At 44.8% G+C, this 21,609-nt stretch overlaps 1 protein-coding gene across 1 annotated transcript in view; it reads right to left on the reverse strand.

Annotated features, from left to right (window-relative positions):
- Positions 1–504: 504 nt before the first annotated feature.
- Positions 505–21,609, reverse strand: part of LOC120064283 (leucine-rich repeat and calponin homology domain-containing protein 1-like) — a 95,677-nt gene continuing 74,572 nt past the window's right edge. Inside the window, exons 14-19 of the mRNA XM_039014739.1 lie at positions 19,330–19,408; positions 17,896–18,012; positions 5,792–5,901; positions 5,512–5,649; positions 5,319–5,396; positions 505–2,647 (exon numbers count right to left, since the gene is read on the reverse strand). Of these exons, the coding sequence (XP_038870667.1) occupies positions 2,363–2,647; positions 5,319–5,396; positions 5,512–5,649; positions 5,792–5,901; positions 17,896–18,012; positions 19,330–19,408 (807 nt within the window). The 3' untranslated portion in view covers positions 505–2,362. The remainder of the gene's footprint in view (positions 2,648–5,318; positions 5,397–5,511; positions 5,650–5,791; positions 5,902–17,895; positions 18,013–19,329; positions 19,409–21,609) is intronic.

A 21,609-nucleotide genomic window follows, 5' to 3' on the forward strand; every position in this document is an offset into this window, starting at 1 on the left:
AAATATATTACCTATTAGTGAAATATTTGGGGGATTCTTTTCAATGTACACTCTCAGTCACGTTCATTGTAAATATCCTGAAATAGGGAAGCTGTAGCAGAGAGACCGCTATGCTGGAGTGTCTATTCTCAATACAATTCTCAATACTGAGGGTGATATACCTGGCCTTAGGAATAGAGGGGTGAAATGCATAGTCAAACATACACGGTGCAGCATTCTAGAAGCTGTTGTAGGCAGGGTTCAAGCTACAGGAGTGTCCAAGGCTGCTGGATGCTCTCGTAAGAATTAAAAAACATCAATGCGGACATCCCTGTCAGCTTTGAATGTCAGGGCACCCCACGCATCAATGTGTAACTTCAAACTCTGGTTGTAAGAATCACGAAAGGAAGACTGAGATATAGGCTACAGTCCTTTGGAAAAGGCATAATGGCAACTTGTGTTGGTTCACTTTGACAAAGTGGTGTGTCTATGTTGGTGTGTTGGTCTTCTTCCCTCTCACGTGAAGAGAGCCTGCTTGGTTGAAGACTCATCCACCAGCGCCTGAACTGTCATGCTCACCTTTATCATACCCTTCTCCTCTAGTATGTGATGAGGCAGACACAGCTTATCCTGTGGAGGTTCCACAGAGAAGAAAGAGAAAGGAGACAAACAGAGAGTGGGGAGTGGGGGGGGGGGGTTCGGGAATGAGTGGAACAGAAATAGGGAGACAGACAAAACATAAGTAAATCAAGACCTCCCAATGCAACGATGGTGATGAGGGGACATAGACAGTACAGGTGTGTGTAGGAGTATGTTGAATAACCATTATGAAGAATCTGAACAGCATCATCATTCTTCAGAGAACAGCAACACAAAATAGGTGAGGTGGTAACTATACATTTATTACCAGTTCCATTCACACCATCAGATATACAAGTCATTATAAAGCCTCACAGCAATGGCTGAGTTAAAACACACATAACTAATAGTATAATGGCATACCAATTGCAGTCGCTGGGTAAAATAAACTTCCATCCAATGTATCTTCATGAGGTTTTAAAGTAAGTAATACAATAGTCGGCCCAAAACTTCTACATACTGTAGTCATGTAACTCCCCCAGGGTAAATCAACTATAGCAATATGAAAGTTATGTACAGGTAACTTCCAAAATAAAGGAAACGCCAACATAAAGGGTCTTAATAGGGTGTTGGGCCATCACGAGCCAGAACAACTTCAATGCACCTTGGCATAGATTCTACAACTGTCTGGAACTCTATTGGAGGGATGCGTCACCATTCTTCCACAAAAAACTTCACAATTTGGTGTTTTGATGGTGGTGGAAAACGCTGTCTCAGGCGCCGCTCCAGAATCTCCCATACGTGTTAAATTGGATTGAGATCTGGGGAGTGAGATGGCCATGACATATGGTTTACATCGTTTTCATGCTCATCAAACCACTCAGTGATCACTCGTGCCCTGTCATCCTATGGGGACATCGCCATAGTAGCCAAAATAATGGCCTGCCTTTTTATACATGACCCTATGGGATGTTAATTGCTTAATTAACTCAGGAACCACACCTGTGTGGAAGCATCTGCGTTCAATATATTTTGTATCCATCATTTACTCAAGCGTTTCCATTATTTTGGCAGTTACCTGTAGATGGTCGGGTGGTAAAGATGTGCAGTAGTGACGTGATTATTGAACTTTATTTAGTGACAGTGTTCTGTAGTGACATTTTACAGTCTAGTCATAAGTGGTGTGTTTATTAGGTCCAAACCTATAAACTGTTTGTTGTGTCTTTGTGTCATAGTTGGCATCACTATTGAGCTTTACTATTTCCTTTGAGCAGACAGTATTTTACCTGTATTTGATGTGTCTCGAAGAGACAGACCAATGCGACAAAAAAGCGCCAAGATCCAGCTTGATAGAGGAACCCTATTAATGCTCTGTGCTTACCTGGACCCAAACTAGACAGGCTGTATGGAACCAAGAGACAGGTCTGTGACCCCAGAGGGCATTAATAAAGCCAAGAGTCCAACATGATAGGCTTGATTTGACACATTGGTCAAAGAGTTGTAGAGAGTCTTCCGGTAAACCCCTTGTGTACAAGCTCCAGGATTCTTTCAACAGTTGGAATGTGCAGTATTGATGGGGACAGTATGTGTGTGAGGTTGTGAGTTGGTATTTATTGGAGTTTATTGGTGCGCATCTGCAATGTGTGCATGAATAAAAGTGTGTATGAGAGACACACTATGTGTGTGAGTCAGCAGTTTTTTCTGGACAGAAACGAGGTTGAAGAAAAAGAGGAGGAGGATTGCGGACGGAGATGTGTTGGCACATGCGGGAGGGGGGGCTTTGACAGGAGATTGACAGGTGGCATTACGTCAGCTCGCTCCAGCTATAGGCCACAAACAGCAGGAGGAGACAGAAGACATGTACTAGGCTCGAGCCAATCAGGTCCCAGGGCTGCCAGGCGGGAGACGGAGCCAAGGCGACCTGTGTAGACACCTCTGGGGCAGGGCTTGGGTTTGGACTCGGGTCCTCCCCCTGTCTGTCAGAGTTCCTCCCCTCTGTGGGGGTCTCCATGGCGACCAGGGCGCACACGGTGACACGGATCGGCCGCAGGTGACACTGGATGATGTCATATGCTGAGCAGAGGGACGACTGAGGCCCCAAAGAGGAGCGGAGGAGGTAACATACATGTAAATGAAGGTGAAGGGAGAAGGATTGGAAAAAAGGAAAATAAGTTGAAGGGATGAATGGAGAATGGGGGGAAGAGAATGATACAGATAGAAAGGAAGGGGCTCACATAGGAACATCAAAGAATTTTGTGGATGAAGAAGAGAAATACAGCCAGATAGAAGTGGATGAGAATAATGAGGGGAAGAACAACACATAGGAGAAAAAATACCAGAACAAAGAAGAGGAAGAAAATGGGAAGGGAGTGCCAGGAAAAGAGAAATAAGGGGAGGGGATTCAGGGGAGAAGAAGAGAAGGAAGATAGAGGGTGGTCCGACAGGAAAACAGAACAGAGAAACAAAGCAGGATGTTAACCAGTGGGAACCGAGGTCAGGGGTCAAGGTGTGTGTTTTTTGTGCAGGGCTGCGCAGGCGTGGGTTACCGGGGCAATGTGCAGGGCTGCTTTTTGAGAGAGAGTATGTGACTTACTAATTTTATCAAACTGAGACTGAACTCTGTCTCTCTTTCAGAAAGCAGGCCATGCTGTGGTGTGGAGCGTTAGGAGCAATGAGGGTGCGGTCGGTGTTTGCCAGCTACACCTTCACTTGCGTTTGCTAGCATTAGCTTTCAATCCAGCATAAAGCACCTGTTTCAGTGAGGCAGCGACATTTCAGCCAGCAAGCAGTAGGATTACAAGTTGGCTAGGGCCAGGTTACACAAGTAAAACCAGACTAGCAACAGCAAGCAAGCAGGAGGTCTAAGGAAGCAGCCAAGAGGTCTCAGACAGTCTCACTGTTGGTAATGGTGATACTTTGCATTCTAATGTACAGTCCCATCAGGCTACTCAAACACAGTGACTGAAAAGCAACTTTTGTAGTGTGAGGTTTCGACCAGGCTCATTGAGTGAAGAGAGAATCCTTTAAACACAATCACAGCTGTGCTTACTATACTAGGGTATGACCAAATAATGAGTCCCAATGCTACTGTATGTGTAGTCACTGGGTGACAGAAATAATGGTCATAATTACTGAATATATTTACTAAAAGGAGCAATCAAATAGCAACGAGGAGCCAGGGTCACTGGGCCAATTTGATACTCACACACAAGCACACTTATTAAAGAGCGATTGCCCCTAAAAAGAAACTTATCGTTTTGAAAATGGCCTATGTGGCATCGATATTATAGTGTCAAAATTGACTACAAAGTGTAAAAAGGATAATGTTGGTCATAAAAATGATAGGAAACAATCGTATGTCACGGAATGAAGGGTACTGTAACAGTTGTCCGTGGGTTGGGTTTATTTTAATCCTACCCACATTCCCACAGCACCCAAATAATCATCAATTTGGAGCGCAGCTGCACAAGACCGATCTTAATGCCCTGATGGTCAATTTGGTTTGACATTCAATATCCCTATGGGGCTACTTAGGGACCATCAGTAAATTACACAATGTACTTGGGACAATATTTTAAAAGGTAGCTCCATTTCAATGACTTAAACCTCAAACCAACTATAAATTGTAAAAAGTGGTATATAAATATTGAAAGCATTCGATGAGACAACTAAAAGATGTCCAACATGAAAATATTGCCCCATTTGCATTGTGTAATTATTGATGGTCCCTAACTATCCCTAGAGATAGGCTATCCAAAGTCAAACCAACTTTGCCACGGTTGCACACCAGCTGGCTGAAGCTAATTGGCAAAATAATTTGGCTAACTCTTCACACCTGTGAACACTCATTAAGAAACGCTAGCGACCATGACTGAATTCAAACGTGAATTGGTTTTGGGGTGTGGTTTGATTCAGAATCATTCAGAATCAAACCACACCCCGAAACCAATTCACGTTTGAATTCAGTCATGGCCGCTAGCATTTCTTAATGATCCAAATCAGGAAGTGCAGTCGCCAAGTCCTATGTTACCAACCCATACACACACAAAATGTTTTAGTCAAGTAAATGACATGAGAGCACACCAGCTCCTGTTAAACTCATTTTTGTCTTTGGCACACGCTGGGGTCAGAAACAGGCAAGAGCCGGGTCAAAGTTTAAAAGTGTACCACTGGTCATTTGGTACAGCATTGAGGAAGCCCAAAGCCGTGATGATGACAGTATAGTCCAGTGTAATGATGATGATGATGATGATGCAGCTCTAATGCTTGTGTCATAACTTTCTCTCTCTCTTTCAGAGGAGGTAGTGGGAGGTGGGAAGGTGATAGGCTAGATGTGCCAGTTCTGGGATCAAACTCTGTGCTCTGACTGGGAAGATTGTTTTAAGGTGATGATTATAAAAGGGGTTTGGTCCCAATGTCAAATACATATTCCTAGAACTAACTGTATTACTGTATAAACTAAAGAAGTTGTAGACTTGTCAAATGGTCTAGTTTCATCCCAGCACTAGCCCTTTCTGACGCTCCATTCTAGTGTGCATAGTATCTGTGTCCTCTACAGGCTGTTTGCTTCACTGATCCCTAATCAGCCCACCCACAACTAGATTCCAACCCCAATGATGCACTGTAGCATTTATTCAAACTTAACAGATCAAGGATCAGTTTCCTTCAGTCAAATCCCAACTCTAACAGGTGAATCTGAAATAGAGTGGCTGATTCAGGATCAATGAGGTGCCACCATCTAACAGACAGGAGTGCCTTACCTCGGGAACGCCCATCTTCCTACAGGCATCCAGGAAGTTCTCCACGTTCCTCCGACACTTGGCCATGCTGAGTTTGGGCTATGGGGTCACACATAGAACACATAGCTCAACACAGACTATAACTGTCTATAACACAAAGAATCACCCATTCCTACTTATCCCTCGTCAACCCCTCATTGACCCCCAGACGTACCACAGCGGACGAGGGCACATGGATGCTGGCCACGGAGCGTGGGCGAATGTGATTGGCCAGATGGCAGAGCACCACCCCGTCCATGAGGGAGGAGCCGAGGTCTTCAGGAAGAGCCACCTTCAGTCTGCTCTCTATACTCTGAGGGGAGACAGGAGGGGTAAGAGGGGTCAAAACATACACCTTAACACATGCACAAACCGAGGACATAATGCTCCTGGATGGGGAGTTGACTTCCAGACGAGAGTGAGGGAGAGAAAGAAATTGACAGAGAAGCTCTCACCTCTCTGAGTTGTTCCATCAGCTCCAGCTCTTCTCTCAGCTGTTCCATCTTCCTCCTCATGGTGAACTGAGGATCCACAGACTCCAGACTCTTATGGGTCCTCAGGAACACTACCCCCAACAGGCCGGAGGAGAGAACAACAGGTCAGCCGTTAGACAGGGTGCTCAGCAACTAACACTTACACATACTGTACTGTACACATACATTCAGACCCATTCACACACACATGCCAGCATGCATTTCACACCCATAAAAGCACACATACTGTAGCCTAAATACACTATACTGTATATACAAAAGTATGTGGACACCCCTTCAAATGAGTGGATTCGGCTATTTCAGCCAAACCCGTTGTTGACAGGTGTATAAAATCAAGCACACAGCCATGCAATCTCCATAGACAAACATTGGCTGTAGAATGGCCTTACTGAAGCAACAACGGCTCAGCTGCGAAAGTGGTTGGCCACACAAGCTCACAGAAGGGGACCGCCGAGTGCTGAAGCACGTACAAATTGTCTGTCCTCGGCTGCAACACTCACTACCGAGTACCAAACTGCATCTGGAAGCAACGTCAGCACCAGAACTGTTCGTCGGGAGCTTCATGAAATGGGTTTCCATGGCCGAGCAGCAGCACACAAGCCTAAGATCACCATGCGCAATGCCTAGCTTCAGCTTGAGTGGTGTAAAGCTCGCCGCCGTTGGACTCTGGAGCAGTGGAAGCACGTTTTCTGGGGTGATGAATTACGCTTCACCATCTGGCAGTCCGACAGATTAATCTGGGTTTGGCGGATGCCAGGAGAACGCTACCTGCCCGAATACATAGTGCCAACTGTAAAGTTTGGTGGAGGAGGAATAATGGTCTGGGGCTGTTTTTCATGGTTCGGGCTAGGTCCCTTAGTTCCAGTGAAGGGAAATCTTAAAGCTACAGCATAAAATGACATCCTAGACGATTATGTGCTTCCAACTTGTGGCAACAGTTTGGGGAAGGCCCTTTCCTGTTTCAGCAGGACAATGTTCCTGTGCACAAAGCGAGGTCCATAAAGAAATGGTTTGTTGAGATCGGTGTGGAAAAACTTGACTGGCCTGCACCTCAACCCCATTGAACACCTTTGGGATGAATTGGAAAGCTGACTGCGAGCCATGCTTAATCACCCAACATCAGTGCCTGACCTCACTAATGCTCTTGGGGCTGAATGGAAGCAAGTCCCCGCAGCAATGCTCCAGAATCTAGTGGAAAGCCTTCCCAGAAGAGTGGAGGCTGTTATAGCGGCAAAGTGGGAACCAACTCCATATTAATGCACATGATTTTGGAATGAGACTTTTGGTCATGTAGTGTAAATGCATACTGCAATATTCACTGACACCGAAATCACACTTTCTCTTACAAACGGATATGTAGCTACTGTTACTGCATGCTTGCATAACCCCTTATTCATATCCAGATGCACTCTACAGTGCTGGGCTCTGGGCTGCCTTCATTGTCATGAAAGCAGTCATCTGCAGGAAGATTGAATGTGGAAAATTGGTTTTCCTAAAGACGTCCCACTTAGTCAATCCTGCATACCAACAGATAGCATGACCCCTCCAGGACCCACAGCAACTGACAGGAGATTTGAAGAGGCTTGACAATTAAGCATATTTATTTGTTTTGTGTTATTGTACTCAGAAGTCTTCTCTGATTGTCATATATTAATCAAACCACTTTTTTAACTGGTAAGCATACATATAACAAAGAAAACGCATTAGAGGAAATTAAGCATTTTTTTTAAAGTGTGGGAGGAGGAAATGTATTCAGAGGAGTGTGTGTGTGTGTGTAAGAGAGAAACAGGCTTGGCCTCTGATCACATGTTACAGCTATCGTTCTACAACATAGGAGTGAATCATTTACTAAGTCTGTGGCCTATATTCTAGTCATAAATCTCCCTTGTAGCTCTGCCTTGTGGTACAAAGTCACACCACATGGGGGAGCCCAAGAGTCACTGGACACTTCAACCCACGCTTGGGGAAAAGGAAAGGAGAATGCATTTCTACAGTATTCACACTAGACTTTAATAACGTTGGCCCTATCTGACCGTCTCTTACAGGGGCAATGGCTCCTTGAGGGGCTATCCCAGTAGGAAGTTAGAGATAAACACACACACAGGCCTCATCCAGAAGCATGACTGGCTGATATAGAGTAGAGAGGGGCGATCACTCCTCCATCGCCATAGAGAGAACAGGATGTTGACTATTATAGAGGGTGTGAATGTGGTTAGGGAGGGGAACATTCAATAACAGAATGAGACGTGACCATGTAGAGAGGAAGCACAGATATGTCAATTATTGTAAACACACAGAGGTCTCATACTAGGGCAGCACAACATTGGCCAGACGAGGGGGTTCGTAGATACAGCCAGTCACAATATAGCATGCGGGAATGATTTAACTCAACCCTCCTTCACTGTGGCTGGGCTGCTCCTGACCCTGACAATAACAATAACGGTTTATGACATCAGGGACTCATCTTAAAGCTGGTCACTCATCTTAAAGCTGGTCACGTGGTGATAAAACGCCGGAGTTAATTAATTAGGATATGATAAGCTCCTCCCCCTTTCTCCCCGTCTTTCCTTCCCTCCTCTCTCTGATAATGTTTGGTCCTTAGAGGCCCATACTGACAGGCTGTCAGTCACTTTTACACAGATGGAGAAACAGAAACTGCCTGGCATTCATTGACTACCCCATCAACAACTCACGCACCACACACACCAGGATTGTGCTCAATTCTGAATCTGGGAATTGACTCCCATTCAACTGATGAGTTGAAAATCGAATTGAATCAATGCGAAATTGAGTAACAGGAAGTAGAATGTAATTCAGTGCAATTCAATATAATTACATGTTTCATGTTTTATGTAAAAGATGTACAAAACATTAAGAACACCTGCTCTGTCCATGACAAACTGACCAGGTGAAAGCTACGACACATTATTGATGTCACTTGTTAAATCCCCTTCAATCACTGTAGATGAAGGGGATGAGACAGGTTAAAGAAGGACTTTTAAGCCTTCAGACAACTGAGACGCTGGTTTGTCAAGAACCGAAACACTGCTGGGTTTTTCATGCTCAACAGTTTCCCATGTGTATCAAGAATGGTCCACAACCCAAAGGACATCCAGCCAACTTGACATAACTGTGGGGAGCATTGAAGTCAACATAGGCCAGCATCCCTGAGGAACGGTTTTGACACCTTGTAGAGTCCATGCCCCGACAAATTGAGGCTGTTCTGAGGGCAAAAGGGGGTGCTCAGTGTATATTTCTTTAACTAGGCAAGTCATTTAAGAACAAATTGATATTTACAATGACGGCCTACTCCGGCCAAACCTTAACGATGCTGGGCCAATTGTGCGGCGCCCTATGGGACTCCCAATCACGGCCGGTTGTGATACAGCCTGGAATCGAACCAGGGTCTGTAGTGACGCATCTAGCACTGAGATGCAGTGCCTTAGACAGCTGCGCCACTCGGGTGTACATAGACTACACCTAATATAGAATAGAAGAGGTAGTAGAATTTCACCGAATACAATAACATTTCCTTTAATTCAAATTTGCAATTCTGTATCCTGTTTACTACCTCAGTTCAAATTCAAGAACTCTCCTTCCAGACTCATATTAAACATCTCCAATCCAAAATTAAATCTAGAATCGGCTTCCTATTTCGCAACAAAGCCTCCTTCACTCACGCCTCCAAACATACCCTCGTAAAACTGACTATCCTACCGATACTCGACTTCAGCGATGTCATTTACAAAATAGCTTCCAATACTCTACTCAGCAAACTGAATTCAGTCTATCACAGTGCCATCCGTTTTGTCACCAAAGCCCCTTATACCACCCACCCCTGCGACCTGTATGCTCTAGTCAGCTGGCCCTCGCTACATATTCGTCGCCAGACCCACTGGCTCCAGGTCATCTATAAGTCTATGCTAGGTAAAGCTCCGCGTTATCTCAGCTCACTGGTCACGATAACAACACCCACCCGTAGCACGCGCTCCAGCAGGTACATCTCACTGGTCATCCCCAAAGCCAACACCTGCTTTGGCCGCCTTTCCTTCCAGTTCTCTGATGCCAATGACTGGAACGAATTGCAAAAATAGCTGAAGCTGGAGACATATTTCCCTCACTAACTTTAAACATCAGCTATCTGAGCAGCTAACCGATCGCTGCAGCTGTACATAGCCCATCTGTAAATAGCCCACCCAATCTACCTACCTCATCCCCATATTGTTTTTATTTACGTTTCTGCTCTTTTGCACACCAGTATTTCTACTTGCACATCACCAACTGCTCATCTGTCACTCCAGTGTTAATTTGCTAAATTGTAATTACTTCGCTACTATGGCCTATTTATTGCCTTACCTCCTCACGCCATTTGCACACACTGTTTGTATACTTTTTTCCCCCTATTGTGTTATTGACTGTACGCTTGTTTATTCCATGTGTAACTCTGTGTTGTTGTTAGTGTCGCACTGCTTTGCTTTATCTTGGCCAGGTCGCAGTTGTAAATGAGAACTTGTTCTAAACTAGCTTACCTGGTTAAATTAAGGTTAAATAAATAAATAAAATAATTAAAAAAAAATGTATGAGGCATACTCAATTAAATTCTGAATTGAGAACAACCCTGACACACATGCGAGCGCCCATGATGCGGACCCCTCAGGGGTGCATGCTCAGTCCCCATCTGTACTCCCTGTTCACCCACGACTCCAACACCATCATTAAGTTTGCTGACAACACAACAGTGATAGGCCTGATCACCATCCATGATGAGACAGCCTATAGGGAGGAGGTCAGAGATCTGTCAGTGTGGTGCCAAGACAACAACCTCTCCCTCAACGTGAGCAAGACAAAAAGAGCTGATCTTGGACTACAGGAAAAAGAGGACCAAGCACGCCCCCATTCTCATCGACGGGGCTGCAGTGGAGCAGGTTGAGAGCTTCAAGTTCCTTGGTGTCCACATCACCAACAAACTAACATGGTCCAAGCACACCAAGACAGTCGTGAAGAGGGCATGACAAAACCTATTCCCCCTCAGGAGACTGAAAAGATTTGGCATGGGTCCTCAGATCCTCAAAAGGTTCTACAGCTGCACCATCGAGAGCATCCTTACTGGTTGCATCACTGCCTGGTATGGCAAATGCTCGGCCTCCGACTGCAAGGCAGAGGGTAGTGCGAATGGCCCAGTACATCACTGGGGCCAAGCTTCCAGCCATCTAGGAAATCTATACCAGGCAATGTCAGAGGAAGGTCCTAAAAATTGTCAAAGACTCCAGCCACCCTAGTCATAGACTGTTCTCTCTGCTACCGCACGGCAAGCGGTACCGGAGCGCCAAGTCTAGATCCAAGAGGCTTCTAAACAGCTTCTACCTTCAAGTCATAAGACTCCTGAACAACTAGTCAAATGGCTACCCAGACTATCTGCAGTGACCCCCCCCCCCCCCCCCACCCCCTCTTTATACCACTGCTACTCTCTATTGTCATCTATGCATAGTCACTTTAATAACTCTACCTACATGTACATACTACCTCAAATAACCGGTGCCCCCGCACATTGATTCTGTATCGGTACCCCCCTGTATATAGTCTCGCTATTGTTATTTCACTGCTGCTCTTTAATTACTTGTTACTTTTATCTCTTATTCTTATCTGTATTTTTTTAAACTGCACTGTTGGTTGGGGCTCGTAAGTAAGCATTTCACGGTAAGGTCTACTACACCTGTTGTATTCGGCGCATGTGACTAATAACATTTTATTTGATGCATGCTGACACGGTCGCCAGTTGTACGGTGTTTCCTCTGACACAATGGTGCGGCTGGCTTCCGGGTTAAGCGAGCAATCTGTAAAGAAGCAGTGCGGCTTGGCAGGGTCGTGTTTCAGAGGATGCATGGCTCTCGACCTTTGCCTCTCCCGAGTCCGTACGGGAGTTGCAGCGATGGGACAAGAATGTAACTACTAATTGGATATCACGAAAATTGGGGAGAAAAAGGGTATAAAAATGAATAAATAAAAAATGGTCCAAACACACAAAGACAGGCATGAAGAGGGCACGGCAACACCTTTTCCCCATCAGGAGACTGAAAAGATTTGGTATGGGTCCCCAGATTCTCAAAAAGTTATACAGCTGCACCATCGAGAGCATCCTGACCGGTTGCATCACCGGCTGGTATGGCAACTGCTCGGCATCCGACCGTAAGGCGCTACAGAGGGTAGTGCGTACGGCCCAGTACATCACAGGGGCCAAGCTACCTGCCATCTAGGAACTATAACTAGGCGGTGTCAGAGGAAGGCCCAAAAAATGGTCAAAGAATCCAGTCACCCAAGTCATAGACTGTTCTCTCTGCTACCGCACGGCAAGCGGTATCGGAGCGCCAAGTCTAGGTCCAAAAGGCTTCTACCCTCAAGTCATAAGACTGCTGAACAATTAATCAAATGGCCACCCGGACTATTTACATTGACCCCCTTTGTGTTTACACTGCTGCTACTCGCTGTTTATTATCTATGCCTAGTCACTTTACCCCTACCTACATGTACAAATTACCTCGACTAACCTGTACCCCAGCACAATGACTCGGTACCCCCTGTATATAGCCTTGTTATTGTTATTTTATTGTGCTACTTTTATTTTATTTTTAATGTTATTTCGAAAATATTTTCTTAACTCTATTTCTTGAACTGCTTGTTGGTTAAGGGCTCGTAAGTAAGCATTTCACGGTCTGTTGTATTCGGCGCATGTGACAAATAGTTTGATTTTATAGTTGTGCATTTTGTTGTAATCGGAGGCTAATCCTGAGTGGTGTGGGGTCTCCTGGGCATCCTAAAGGGAGTGAATGAACAGCAGAGAGAGAAAGAGGGAGAGATTGGGAAAGCGTAGAAAAGGAGCCACTGCCTCCTCTTAGCTCATTTCAGAACTTAACACTCTGGGCTCACACACAGGCACAGCACAGACTCTCAGAACATTCTGGAAGGACACAGCACAGACTCTCAGAATATTCTGGATGGACACAGCACAGACTCTCAGAACATTCTGGAAGGACACAGCACAGACTCTCAGAACATTCTGGAAGGACACAGCACAGACTCTCAGAATATTCTGGATGGACACAGCACAGACTCTCAGAACATTCTGGAAGGACACAGCACAGACTCTCAGAACATTCTGGAAGGACACAGCACAGACTCTCAGAACATTCTGGAAGGGCACAGCATGAATGTATCCTACAGGGCGACATCTCCCTCTTTCTCTCTCCTTCCCTCTCATGCTCAGGCAAGCAGACCATCTGGACAGTTTTAGCACCAAACAACGCTTCCGGATATTTCTTCACCAAACAAATTGGTCCCAAAGCGATGACACAGCAAGACCCTGTCATTGGTCCAGACAGTGTAGTCATGGAGAGGACAGTCATAAAGTTAAAAACGTATACAGTCTCTGTAGCTGGTCCTTCATAAAAAATTATGATAATGGACTGCAGTTATAAAGCGCTTTTTGACATCGTCTCAAAGAAGTTAATGTCAGTGAGCCAGCCAGCCTCAGCATGTATTTCTCTCAGTAAACTGGCACAGTTCAGCCCTGCTCAGTCCAGTCTAAATAACTTGTGGTGCCATGGATGGTGGATGGATACTAAATCAAAACAGGCAGAAGCTGTGACCCGGTCACCATTTACTGCATGCTGTGTACACCATTCATACCCAGGCAGACTGGGCAGTCTAGGAGTCTGAATTCACCTCACACCCCTATTGTTATCACATTCCAGTTCCCTCTCCTTTCCCTGCGTCTGCTGTCCGCTCTGTCTACATTTTGTTTTCATCCTCTCTGTTTCTCTCCCTCTGTGTCTACATTTCTCTCTATGTCCCTCCTCTTTTATTTATTTCTCTCTCTCTCTCTAGGAGATTTAGGATGTAGCCTTTCAGTTGAACAGGGTCAACATTCAGCCATAAAGTGTTCTGACAAATGAAATACATTCTGGAGACTGAGAACATTCCTCATCCTGCTGACAGGACTGCATTGGCTCAGAGAGGGAGAGGGAGGGAGAGAATAGAGAGGAAAATGTAATCCAAGGTGAACTTCCTTGTGTAAACAAATGTGTTTCAGTAAACAAAGGCAATAGTCAGAAAACAGGAAGTTAGAACATTGGTCCTACCCCTCTCTGGCTCCAGTATAAAAACAACTCACTCCATTACTGTTAGAGAAAGGAATATGAAAAAGAGAGATTTGTGTAATAGATGTCCTGTCAGGTCTTGACTGTGTCTTGGCAGTGCAACAAAGCTCTGGGGCATGCTTGTTGACATTTCCCCTGTCTTCTCTTCCAGAAGGCTAGACTGGCATGTTGGACCCTGGCCTGCCCTGTACCAAGCCAGGCTGGGCACTGCCAAGGAAGACCCCTGGCCACAAAGCCCAGCTGGAGAAGGAGGAGGCAAGGGTCAGGGGGAGAGGGTAAAGGGGTGAGGGTAAAAGAGAGGGTAAAAGGGGTCAGGTGGAGGGTTGAGTGCAGGGCAGCATTCCTCCACCAAGCTCTCAGGGGCAAAGCTAACTCTCCCAAGGTCCATTTAGCTTCAGTGGAGTAGAGATGCTTTCTCTCCATCCCCCTCTCTCCAGTGAAACTATTCTCCCTCCCAGCCTTCCAGAGCAATAGATAGCATCTCCTCTAAAATAGGTTACTGTGTATGTAATGGCAGGGCGTTTATTTGTTCCAGTGTTATACACATTGATAGAGCCTCTGAGGGCACACACTGATTGGTGATGGGGTCAGAGAAAGAGCAAGAGAGACAAGAGAGAGAAAGATAGAGGATTGCATCTCTATGTGTGTCTTGCTTTCAACAACAAACCCAGTTTAACACTGTCTAATGGCCACCCAGTGGTGTTCTACCCCAAAAGGAAATCCTGTATCACAGAGGAAGATTCCAATCCTGGTTCCTTTCTAGTCAGTCAATGCTGTTACTGTGTGACATCACCCACTCAGAGGATAGTAAAATCTCTTGGCAGCTGGTGTTGTTTATGAAGTCAAAGGTCAATAACAGCTACTACACCACACGGTCATCAGTATCAGTACAGTCATTCTGCGTCGTAGTTCTGCCCTCAGACATCCACACACAAACAGGCTAACCATGTTACCAACAACTACTGCTGGTGGTGTGACCCTAGACACACTTTGATTTGGAATGGTGCCCTTAGCTCGGGTTCTGGGACCTGATTGGCTGTTAATGAGGTCAGACACTCGTGATCTAAACTCCTATTGGTTACTGGTGATGTCACCTCCCTGAGGCCTGACCTGTTTATTGGTGCGTGGCTATGATTGGCTCTTTATTGAAAACAAATATGGAGCTATCAACACTGTTCTCACTACTAGGATATTCCATATTCAACATTCCTTTTCAACATTACTGCTCCTTTGAACATTTTTATTTTCTTTCTTCGGGTCATTCTTTCTTCATGTCTATGTTATTATAATACCGATTGGTCTTTTACCCTGCTATTGGCGGTTTACTCTTACACATGCATTGTAAAACCCTTTGAAAATGGTAGTAAATGAAAAGTGATATATAAATAAAATTGTTATCATTAGCAACGGGAGAGTAATAAAATGCTCATGTTGACTTTGACTCCATGCTGATGTCATAAAAACGCACCCTTAGAACATGTTAAACAATCCTGTAACATGAGTCGCCCTGGGAGGGAAATGGCTGCTGGCAGCTTCCGTTTTCCTCCTGATGGAAGAGGGATATCCCCAGTGAGACCATTATCTAACAGTTCAAATATAAAAACATAAATACCCTGTGCTATAGAAGGGAAGCCGGAGTAGAGCAACAGATGATAGACCAGTATGAAGCTGTATGTCAAATCAAATCGTATTTGTCACATGCTTCGTAAACAACAGGTGTAGACTAACAGTGAAATGCTTACCAACAATGCAGAGAGAAAAAACATATAAATACACGAGGAATAACTACACAATGAGTAGTGATAACTTGGCTATATACTGTACATGGGGTACCAGTACCGAGTCGATGTGCAGGGGTACGAGGGAATTGAGGTAGATATGTACATATACAGTGGGGAGAACAAGTATTTGATACACTGCCGATTTTGCAGGTTTTCCTACTTACAAAGCATGTAGAGGTCTGTAATTTTTATCATAGGTACACTTCGACTGTGAGAGACAGAATCTAAAACAAAAATCCAGAAAATCACATTGTATGATTTTTAAGTAATTAATTTGCATTTTATTGCATGACATAAGTATTTGATCACCTACCAACCAGTAAGAATTCCGGCTCTCACAGACCTGTTAGTTTTTCTTTAAGAAGCCCTCCTGTTCTCCACTCATTACCTGTATTAACTGCAACTGTTTGAACTCGTTACCTGTATAAAAGACACCTGTCCACACACTCAATCAAACAGACTCCAACCTCTCCACAATGGCTAAGACCAGAGAGCTGTGTAAGGACATCAGGGATAAAATTGTAGACCTGCACAAGGCTGGGATGGGCTACAGGACATCAGGGATCTAAATATACTCTCTTCCTCCCCTTCTCTCCAGCTAGTCTACCAGATATAAGAGGACGATGCTCTTCTTTTGAGCCTAAAATTAAAAAAATCAGCCCATAATTGTAGGAGTGTGCCCTCACCCTCCACATGAGTGGCAGAGTCCCCCCCCCCCCCCCCACACTAGGGTTGGGTGGTATCTAGATTTTCATACTGTCATACCGTTTCTGTATCATACCGGGGTATACAGTATTGCCGGAAGTGCACACAAGGGGCGCAATGACAAAAAAAAATGTGGATGCACAAAACAATTTAGGCAACAGGGATCTTGATCCAGGAGGGGATTGAATGTCTCTGCTGTAACCAATAAGCTTGGTTGATCAGATGGTCATGACATCTAGCCACTTAGATAGCAAGTTAGCAAACCAAATGCATAGCTGGATATCATTTGTGTTAGATTTGTTATATTTATAAATAACTTATAGTAGTTATAAGCAGTGGTGTAGCACGCACCCCCGCGAGCTGCTGCTGTTTTAACGGTATTCAAAATCATATCGTTGGTATTTCACTATACCCCGGTATACGGTACAAACGGTATTTTGCCGAAGCCTAACATGCTGACCACACCAGTCGTATCGCGTGTGTGAGCATTGCAAAATAAATTTACAAATACATGTTATTCTATCATTGTACCCACACTGCTCGCTCGCGCCAACGAGCGTCTGCATTGCCAGGCGCTAAAATAGAAGTTGATTCTATTTGTGTCGCAGAACACGTTGCAAGTCCTGCCTCTCCCATCTCCTCATTGGTTTTTAGAAGCATATACCCACCTGCCATCTTCTCATTGGTTTTTAGGAACATATACCCACGTGGGTGATTGAAAGATGAACTGAGGTCGGCTGTGGTAATGCACCTTATTATGAAAGTTAGTTGCCAATCGCCATATAAAGTCCAAAGAAGAAAAAGAAGCCTGGAAGGAGGTGAGATGACTAGAAATGATTTGGTTGACCGTTTTATGCGTGGATTAATTTTCAGAGTAGAGGACTTTGTGATTTCAGGTAAAATAACAACTCAATGTTTATATCCCAGGACAAATTAGCTAGCAACTGCTTTTCGACCTGTCCCCAAATTAATATAATTGCTTCAGTTTGTTTTGATATTTCAACCTGCATGTCATAATCGCGTTTGGTGTCGGGGGACAAAATCAATTTGCGCACGATCGCACGCATCCGGTTTGGGCATGGTGTAAAACACAGTCAGGGAGCGGAGTCATCGAAACAACCCAAACATGTGGTCCAAGGCACAGATGTGACCGCAAAAGTACACTGCACACTTTCATCACACACACCCCCATGGCTTGGAACGAGGTATAGACAGATTAGAGAAGAAAGATCACAGCGAGTGCGTGATAGATAGAAAGAGAGAGAGGAAAAACAGGTGGAAAAATAAAAAAAGGAAACAGTGAGAGAAAGAGGGAGAGAAATTTGAGTCACACAAATGCACATTGTTTGCAAACATCTGAGACTCTGTCGAGTTGTTTTGTTTTCGAGGCCTCCGATTGGCCGAATAGTCGAAAGGAATGACCTACCACTGCTGTGCATGACTCCATCGCCTGGTCTAGGGGGAGTGTCTTTATCGACGGACAGGGCCTGTGTGAGGAGGGGGCGGAGACAGGGCTGGGGCAAGCAGGGCAGTGAGGCAGGGGCTAGAGGTAGAGGGGGAGGGGTGTGGTGCAGGGGGGAGGGGCCAAGTAGAACAAGACAGGTCCATTCCAAGACCACACCCCAAAAACACGAGACACCAGAAAAAGTTCCCAAAAAATTGGTTTGAATTTTAAAAGAGAAGGGAACGAAACAGGCAGCGGCAGTTGATAATCGCATGCAAAGGCAGATTGGGTTAGATAAAGGGATGTGATTGGAGTGAGAATTGGTGTGAGAGGTCATGCAGCAGTTGGTAGAAAGATAGAAAGGGAGTGAAGGTGAGGGGGAGGAAAGGAAGAAACAAATGAAATGAGAGAAGAAAAAAAAAACACAAAACAAAGATAAAAAATAAATCAATATTAGTGCCGTTTCACAATACAGATTTCATGACATGCTGTTAATGTTAGCAGGTAAAGCTACATTTCACACACTACAGTAGTAACGTAATGTACGTAGTAACTAGCTGGATGGATGCTAACTCTATTTCTACAAGCAGTGAACATCAGACGCTAGAGTCATTTCAGTGAACCTGCACCCAAAGCCCTCTGACCATGAGGAGTACCAGACAGGATTCGGAAAGGATTGTAGACATTGAAAGACATTGTTTTTCTCAACCCAGAGTCTGTGGACCGGCCCTATTCCATAGGATGTAGCTAACCAGTCCGTCAGTTATTTAACTCAAAGAAGGAAGAGACTGTATGTGTGTTTGTATCCTCTTCCTCCATAGCCACTCTTTGGGATTGGGTGCAGAGTACTCACACCCACGTATTCTCAGCAAACACACATCACTTTCTCTCTGGGCCATGTTCACACAGCATTACAGAAACATTGTGGGAGCATTGCATGTTAGTCAGGACTGGGTCGGTAGCCTCTACAGCATGACCCAACTGCTGCTGCTGCTGCTTTTGGGGACAGAGGGTGTTAATGAGATAGTATGTGCCTCATTAGAAGTTGTGACTTTTGGGGGGGGATTGTGACTTTTGGGGGGGGGATTGACTCTTGACTATTGTAGGAACTGAACCCAGGTCTTTTTTACTTTGGGATAATGGTATAACCCAATAAAAGTTGTATCGGGGTGTGGAAGGATTTGGGGTTTGGGGGAGAAGCAGAGCGGAGGGGATTGAGGGCGTCCATGTCTTCATTTTGGAGAGAAAGGATGGACGCATGAAAGGACTCTATCAGGGACTATAGTCTGTGTAGACAGTCGGAGGTATTGTGCACCTATCTGACTGAGATGTGTGTAATGTATTGATTATGGAGACTATAGAGGGGTACCCGCCATCACCCACCCCTATAGTGTGCCATGCCCACCCTGCACTCACCCGAGCGGGGCTTCAACCCGAAGGGAGGGGTGGGAGGAGTGGTAAACGTGGGACCGCTGCCTGGAATTCTGTCTTCTCCCTGGTAGAGAGTCAAAGGGAGTACACACATAAAGGTTAGGGACCCTTTTCTCCTGAGAGTACACTTAAACAACACACACATTATCCAGGTCTACTGGGGGAATTGGGGACAAGACAGCTGGTAGTATGTGTGTGAGCTCTGTGTGTGCACTGTGTATGTGTGTATGACGAACATGTGTGTGCAGGATTTAGATTGGTGCTTGGCGTCCTATACTATGACTATATAACACTACAGATGACCTCTGAGATGGCTTAACTAGATCATAACTCACCCTGTCCCATTTTCACCCAGATTGACTGGTATGGCCAGTTGTCCTCTAGCTTGATTGTGCTGAGGTCACTGTTTCTATGGCCATGTAGCTGGTATTGGATATGGTGTTGCTATGTGGTAACAGTGCTCTCTTCAAGTGGTCAGTGTTGGATGTGTGTCCTGTCCCCAATAGTGAGCCTTGTCTCTCTCTGTGTGTGTGTGTGTGTGTGTGACAACGCTAGAGCATTGTTGAAGATTTTGAAAGAATTGCCAGACAATAGCTGTGTTCGAATACCCATACTAACATATTATTATTATTTGTACCTTTATTTAACTAGGCAAGTCAGTTAAGAACACATTTTTATTTTCAATGACGGCCTAGGAACAGTGGGTTAACTGCTTTGTTCAGGGGCAGAACGACAGATTTTTACCTTGTCAGCTCGGGGATTCAATCTTGCAACCTTTCAGTTACTAGTCCAACGCTCTAACCACTAGGCTACCTGCCGCCCTAACATACTGTATACTACAAACTTAATGAGCATATACAATATACTGTAACGACCCTGTGTTTATAAGCGCGGAAATCGACTCTGCCGCTCGAGCATGCTTTTGCGGCACAGTCGATAGCGCGCCGGACCTCGGGCTAGGAGGTCGAGGGTTCGAGACCTGCTCCCTGCCTGTTTCATTACATTGGTGTCGGAAGTGATCGGACCTCGCATCCACGACAGTGCGTGTGCTTGGCCGGTGAGCGCGTTCCTGTAAGACGTAAAGTCGCAAGCTAGTGCGAGGACGCGCTCTTTGAAAGGAGGGAGTAGTGTAACGACCCTGGGTTTATAAGCGCGGAAATCGACTCTGCCGCTTGAGCATGCTTTTGCGGCACAGTCGATAGCGCGCCGGACCTCGGGCTAGAAGGTCGAGGGTTCGAGACCTGCTCCCTGCCTGTTTCATTACAATACTATAAGTTAATTTTAGTATACTGTAAACAAACGGTATCCTTTCAGTTGAGCGTACTAGCGCTTCGCCTGTCTACCACAAGTTGATGTTATTGCTATGCAACATCTTGCTAGCTTGTTAGCATAACAAATTACTAGCTAGACATCTTACGACTTCATTAACAATGTCCATTGAGAACGCACAACAACTCTACCACTTAGCTAAGCTAAGAATTACATGAATAATCAAGTCAATAAACGTTGGGCAGTTAGTTAGATAGCATATAGTCCATATACTGGCAAGTTTGATGTATTAGTAGCCAACTAACATTAGGTAGTTAGCTAACATACCGGTACATAGAAGCAACTGCTGTAATGATATGCTATGTGGTTCGTAAGGCTAACGTAGCTAACAAATTGTCAGCCAAAATAACGTGTAACGTAACTTATTTTAAAAGTCATTACTTTATTTCATTGCTTAACATTTTCTTAACATTTGTCATTATTAGTTAAAGCAATGAATTTGTATCAGCTCGTTAGACTTCGGCTGGATATTTTCCGCCATTTTCTTCAAATCTGAAAAGTTATGAAGCCACGCCCATTTTCTGAATAATTGCATTATGGGCCCTAAAAGCACAGAAATAGTGTCCACTGCTTGTACAAGTCGTATTTTGGGAACTTTTGGCATACTAACTATATCCATAATATGACCAATAAGCATACTACATACTCAATTTACGTCACAAGTAGTATGGTTAGTATGAGTATTCAAACACAGCTAATGTCTTCTCCTTGTTATGTGCTATGCTGTTGTTCCTTCTTCCTTGGTCCTGGTGTGTTTCCACTATAGGGGTTTCAACCCTCCGGCTAGAGCTTTTTAGAGGAATTAAACCAACTTTTAAAGTTCAAAAGCATTTGGTTAGGCCTATAAAGTGTGAGCCAATCCCTGTCTTGCTCTGAAGCTCAGGACCAATCATTAGCCGGAGACTGTATCTGTGCCACAGCTTCAATGGTATTGAC

The sequence above is a fragment of the Salvelinus namaycush genome, chromosome 19, assembly GCF_016432855.1.
Source record: "Salvelinus namaycush isolate Seneca chromosome 19, SaNama_1.0, whole genome shotgun sequence".
In the NCBI taxonomy this organism is placed as follows: domain Eukaryota; kingdom Metazoa; phylum Chordata; class Actinopteri; order Salmoniformes; family Salmonidae; genus Salvelinus; species Salvelinus namaycush.